Source organism: Egretta garzetta, unplaced genomic scaffold, assembly GCF_000687185.1.
Source record: "Egretta garzetta isolate BGI_Z169 unplaced genomic scaffold, ASM68718v1 scaffold27, whole genome shotgun sequence".
Classification (NCBI taxonomy): Eukaryota; Metazoa; Chordata; class Aves; order Pelecaniformes; family Ardeidae; genus Egretta; species Egretta garzetta.
The window spans coordinates 3,214,998-3,221,113 of NW_009260400.1; the positions used below are offsets into that span (position 1 = coordinate 3,214,998).

The window sequence follows — 6,116 nt, forward strand, 5'->3', positions numbered from 1 at the left end:
GCCTTCACTCCCCAGACACTGCCAAGGGATGCAGGCTCTTGGAGCACTGGCACCAGAGCCCACAGCTCCAAAGCCGGTCCAACCGCACATGAAACAGCAAGCTCTCCCCTCTCCTGCAGACCAGGCAATCTGTGCATTTTTCCCATGTTAGAGCCACACTCCCGGACCGATCCCTTTCTGCCAGAGGATCCTACAGTGCCCAGATGACTGTTGGCACAGGTGTGTGCACATTCCTGGTGTTCACAGACTCCCGTGCTCTGAAGGAGCAGAGCTTACTTGCCCCATTTTGGGCTATGCTGGACAAGCCAGGCCCGCATCCTCTCGAAAGCAAGGTCAATTCCCAGTTCAGCACCCATGGTGTCTCCGAAGCGAAGACTGGGCTGGTTAATGGCAGCTACAGAGCCCTCAACCTGGCTGTTCCTGGTTTCAGGCTCATGGGCAGCCATTGTCCCATATTCAAGCTGACATAATGAAGACTATGGAGCGTATTTTTTTGGTTTTGAATCAAAAATGATCCTTCCTTGGGCTCTGCAAGACAGGGAAGATCTCAGCTGATGCAGCCAGACCCTCTTCCATTCCCCTCCTGCTTTGGCACAGCAGTTGTGGCAGCCAGGGGCTGGCATCCACCACGCTGGCACCAGGCAGGGCCAGGGGCAATGCCAGCACACAAAGCCAATCAAGTGACACCCAGTGCTTCGCCTTATCTCCCTCCTGGACCTCCGAATGTACTCTGGGTGACCTCCCGGGAGAAAGGAACATCTTTTGCAAGGATGTTCTCAGCATCTACATATACAGTCTTCCCAAATCCTGTCTGGCTTCTGTAGCAAGGATTTCCCCAGATTAAACAACCTTTATACATTAAGATTTCGCTTGGTTTGTCTTTAAGTTCGACTATAAAGATACTGGTTATATTCAGAGGGCAAACTGGAAAGGCTTCGTTTATTTCCAGCACTTCCCAATAGTCTCTCATCCATGACTAGCTCCTCAAGTCCAAATTAAACAGCAACTTTTTCACGGTCTCTCTTCCCACTGCAGACCTGGGCCGGAGTGGAGTCAGAGAGGCCTCCAGCATGGGTGACGGCCCAGGGACACCACTGCCAGGCCAAATGGAGGAGATGGGGCAACTGGCCCTGCAAAGCTCAAGCTCTCCTCAGGCAGCAGAGCTGAGAAATCCACCCAAATCCCCGATGCTTCATCCCTGGCACCAAACGCAACTCAGGCAAGCAGTACGTCAGCTGTACTTACTCTTGACTGGCAGCCCCCTGTCAAGGGAGATCCCTTCGAGCTGCAGCAAGAGGCTGAGCGTCCCCTTCTGTCCCTTCTCCAGAAAGTCCTTTCCACTGGGGCGAATACGAGGGGCTGGGTGGATCTGCTGGGCACTGCCCAAAGCTGGATATGGGTTGGGAACTGGGTCCAGGGGGCCAGAGGTAAAATCCAGCTTCTGAGCATTCCCTTCCAGCCTCCCTCGAGCTACAGAGAAAGAAAGAGAAGGAGATTATCAGGAAACAATCTCAGCTCATGGTTTTCTTCACCCACAGCCTACAAACAGCGCTGAAGACCCCCTCTGCACCTCTACCTTATGCTTTCCCATCTTTCCACCAGTTGTACAGACCACTTTTAGGATCACCAACCATGAGGCAGCAGATGAACCTGTGCCAGTGTAAGTGGAGACCACTGAGGATGCCAATGAATAAGGACATTAAATGTGCGAGCTGCGTCGTGCCGAAGTACAAAACTGCACTTCTGCAACAAGCATCAAGGTCTCACCTGAGAAGGGGCGTTTGTAATAGTTTGGAAAGAGCGTAGGGTCCGGAGGAATGGGTCCAGAAATCCTAGATGGCCCCTCACACATCCTGCCGTCACTCTGCTGCCACCACAGAAACCAGCCACCACTAGAACAGAGAGGAACAGGGCTCACTGAGCCACTGAAAAGCTACATTTCATATACATATATATATATATATATGTGAACTCCTGACCGTCATTAGAGAGCTCACACCAGGCTACAGAGATGACCTGCAGGTAGGAAACCACCCCAAACTGGTCTCTTCTATGAAGGTGAGGCAAGAGATCAAGCAGCACTACCCTGGGGGGTAATCAGTGTTTTTACCAGCATTGAACCTGAAATGTCCGCAGTTGCTGTAATACCAGCATCTTCAGTACAGAAAATCCTTCCTGGCTTTGCTCTCCCATTGGGAACACTTAGTGCAGATGTGCAAGCAGGAGCTGAGCTGCTATAACCACCCCGTGTGCCTTTAGTAAATAGGAAATACAAGGGAGCTGGACATCATCTGAGATTTCTCACCCTTAGGTTTGAATTATCTTGCACCTTGGGCTCTTCCTAAATACCTCCTGTGGCTCAAACACAACCTACCCAAAGCAAACTGAAGCCCCTGCCCTCTGCTGTATCCTCTGCCAAGAGGCCCACCACCGCCATCACCACCCTTGAGCAGGCTGGGACTGAACCGCAGAAGGACCAGAGACGAAACACTTCACTCCAGGACCATGTAGGGGTGGGCATTGAGTTTCTGGGGAAGAGTTCTGAGACAAAAAGAGCCCATCTGGTTTCTCAGGGCTGGGCAGCAAGTTACCTGCTTATAAAAACATCTTTTTCATTTCTAAATAACTTTTCAATGCAGATCAGCAGAGACTGGCACAGATCCGCAAATCCCTGTCCTGGCTCACACCAGTCCCTGCTGCCTCTCTCCTCCCCCGACAGGAGCACACATTCCCCCAGCACAGGAGCAGCCAGCACCTATTTCCCCATGATGCTCACCAAGATCTTGCGGACAGCATTTTATTCCCTACAAGAAACTGGAGGGGCTTGCTCCCCACTCAGAAAATGAGGATGCAGAATGCCACACCGACAGGCACAGACCACTGGTGAACTTTTGGCAGATGCCACAAGAGCCTCGATACCTTATCAGAGTCACGCTGTGATTTTGACAAGCAACTGGGGCAGCTTGGCTGGCGTCACTGCTGTAAGAGCTGGGGCTACAACCTGTATGCCCTGACTCCCGAGGCAGTAATTTGAGGATTTCTGAGACATCTCTAAAGGAAAATCCCCCTTCAGGATCCTCAGCGTGCCAGCACTGACGGGACGCAACATCTGCAGTTTAATTTATAAACCAACAAATGATCAGTACAAGGCTGAGTGAGTCTGAGTCACAGCAACTAATGCACTGCAGTCTTCCTTGCTAAATCACCCCTGTTGACATGAGATCCATTACTAAAAAGCTGTTATTCGTCCCCCAGACACGACTGCAGCAGCCCTGCAAGCAACGCTGACTATTGCCCAGCAGTGTGCAGGTACGGCCTGCACCCGGCTACTCTGCAAAAGCTGTTTCTGAGGAGCAGACACAGACTCTCAGCCTGAGGTAAGAGGGCACTGTCTTGGTATTATTTAATCTCCTTGACAATGGATCCAGCTAAGCCAGACCAGGCTCTCCTGGCCTTGAACTTCACAGCTGATCTTGATCTGAACTCGCCTTCAAACCCTGTAATTTACATGCAAAATGACAGGCTGAAATCAAGACCTGTAAGAGAGCAGACAATTAGTGTGGGGGACTGATGGAGGAAAGGCAAGCTGATGGGAGGCGGGGGGCGGAAGGCTTATTTTATACCTTCGCGCAAGTCCCATTCACCTCCCCACAGCACCCTGCCCTGCTGCAGGGAATTTGCAAATGACACCCACTCCCTGATTTGCAAGTCACATCGCCTCTGGATTGGGATCTTGCAAGATCAGACGACCTCATTACAATCGTAAGCACCTTGCCTCTCGAGGCACCTCCAGTAGACTCACCTGTGTGGGACACAAGCCCCTCGCATCGGTCTCCCAGCCCTGGGAAGCAGCAGCCAAGCCTCAGTTACCAATGATCCGTACAGGCTTCCCAAGCTTCTGCCTCTGCTCCTGCTGACCGTGAGCGTATCTGGGGGATGGAAGTGAGAGAACCAGGCTCACTTCTGCCAAAAGGGGATGTGGGGACCTTCTCTGCTGCCACTCCCACCCTTCTGCTTCTTCCCTCGTGACAGTTCTGTAGCGCCAACGGGCCTGTGCTGAGATGATTCAGCTCACTATTCCTGCACGAAACAAGTCACTTCTGTTGCTGGGTTAGTTTTCTGCCCGTTTAACCTTCCATCCAAAAGTAACCCAGCTGCTACCTCCATGGAGGGATCAGAGTGGCACTGGAGCAAGCACAGGGTAAACACAACAGGAGCATGTGCTTGTGAAGGCAGAGGGAGGAAGAGGGAACAGGGCCAGCTCTTCTCAGCAGCAACCCAACTGCTGGCTCAGCCACACCACTTAATTTGCACCCAGGAAAGCATCTTCTCTGTCACCGTGTTAGAAACCTAAATGTTGAGAATACAGCATCCGACCATTGCCACCAGAAAGCCACTGCTTAGAGCATTCTCAGGCTATGAGACGCAGGCAGACTCTGCAAATACAGTCCAGTTAAGTCCAGGCAAAACCAGATATATATGTGTGCAACTCCCCTCTCTTCTTAACCCCCCACCAGGCTGCAGAGCTCGTTAGGGAAGCAGCAATGCCACTCCTAGCCACTGGGCTGCACCAACCCCCTTCCCTGCCCACCTGAAATCCCTACGGGCTACAAAGAGGAGCAGGGCAGTTGCCAGAGTAACCCAACAACTTCAGCATTGCTTACCCACCCCATCTGAGCCTGCCTGGCTGCCTGCTTCCCCACCAGGACCACGGCTTAATCCTGGCCTCGCACTCCAGCAACACAGACTCCAGCCCTACCTCTCCCAGAAGAGCATCCCTGCAATTTTAAGAACCATTAATTCAACAATTTGTGCCCTTTGCCCCAGCTCTCCAAGCCGTAAAAGCACTACTTATGCCCCCAGTAAACTGAGGTCACTCACAGCCCGCATGAACCATGGCTTCCTTTCGTGGCTTCTTTTTGGCATCGTAGTTAAGGAAACTACAACACATGGGAACGGACAAGGCTTTGGCAGGCATTTTTCACAGCCCTGAACCTGCTGCATCTGCCTCCGAAGGATCCCCTCCTCTTCACAGTTCACATTTTCACAGTGCCAGGAAGCCGCTACCACACACAGAGCTGACACAAGGCCGGCTTCATGCCTTTATGATGGCGAAAAGCACGGGAAAAAAACCCTCCCACAGCTGCGATAAGCTGTGGTAAGCAGCGCAAGTCATCTGCAGCACAGCAAAGGGCTAATCTCCATTCAGCTGGTCTTGGCTGTTTGCTTCCTCCCTCCGTAGTTTTAACTGAAATGGAAAGTAGCACCAGGATAACCTCCGTGCTCGGGGGATGCATTGAATGGGGGGGCACACAGATCTGGGGCTGTACCTCCTGCAGAATTGGGGGTCAGGAAATGCGATCAATGTGATGTGAACCTACCCGGTGGTGTTAGTCCATGCCCATGCTTCCCCCTTGCTACCCTCCACAGACTGCAGTGGCAGAGAGTAATATTCTCCTTTTAATGCTATTCCCCACGCAGGTTCCCTCGCTTTCACCAGCTCTTCCCCATGGGCCAATCGCCAAGACCCATCTTCCCTTTTGCCTCTCCAAAACCAAAGGGGGCCAGGTAGAGCGGTACAGTGGTACTGTTGTTTGCACAGGGGATATCTGTTCTTCAGGAGCTGGGCACGTGTCCACCAACAAAGCAGCTCGCAGGGTCTGCCCCAAGGTGTCAAACACCGTGTCCTGCAGCAGCAGCCTGGAGAGGTGAGCAGCTCAGCGCGGGAGGGTGGGCAGAGACTGGCACAGGCATGGCAGAGCTGCAGCCAAGTCCTCTCTCGGGAGAGCAAGGCAGGACGGCAGAGGAGAGGCCCCTCCCTAACGCGTGGGATCCCTCTCCCAAGCAATGACGAGCCAGGCGCTGAGCTCAGGGGTCCCGAGGCGGAGCACTAGGCCCGGAGATGGGAGCTGCGGGCCGCAGCCCGGCCGGGTTGTGACGGGAAATCGGTGCAAAGCCCGTTCTGGGGTCGGAGCCCCCGCTGAACCACACTGGATACCCCCGAGAAACCCCTCCGGGCCCCTTCGTCGCTGGGGTGGGGGCGGGCGGCAGAGGCGCTGCCAGAAACACCGGCCCGCGGGCGGTGGGGCCGGACTGCCCGTAGCGGCGGGCAGGCA

At 53.5% G+C, this 6,116-nt stretch overlaps 1 protein-coding gene across 6 annotated transcripts in view; it reads right to left on the reverse strand.

Moving 5' to 3' along the window:
• Positions 1 to 6,108, reverse strand: part of ENKD1 (enkurin domain containing 1) — a 13,769-nt gene extending 7,661 nt beyond the window's left edge. Inside the window, exons 1-5 of one of the 6 annotated variants that reach the window (XM_035898764.1) lie at positions 5,382 to 6,108; positions 4,882 to 5,248; positions 3,803 to 3,929; positions 1,768 to 1,892; positions 1,242 to 1,470 (exon numbers count right to left, since the gene is read on the reverse strand). In XM_035898764.1, coding sequence (XP_035754657.1) covers positions 1,242 to 1,470; positions 1,768 to 1,892; positions 3,803 to 3,929; positions 4,882 to 4,978 — 578 coding nt within the window. In that variant the 5' untranslated portion in view covers positions 4,979 to 5,248; positions 5,382 to 6,108. The other 5 variants (XM_035898765.1, XM_035898768.1, XM_035898767.1 and 2 more) reach the window with 5 other exon arrangements.
• Between the last annotated feature and the right edge of the window lie 8 nt (positions 6,109 to 6,116).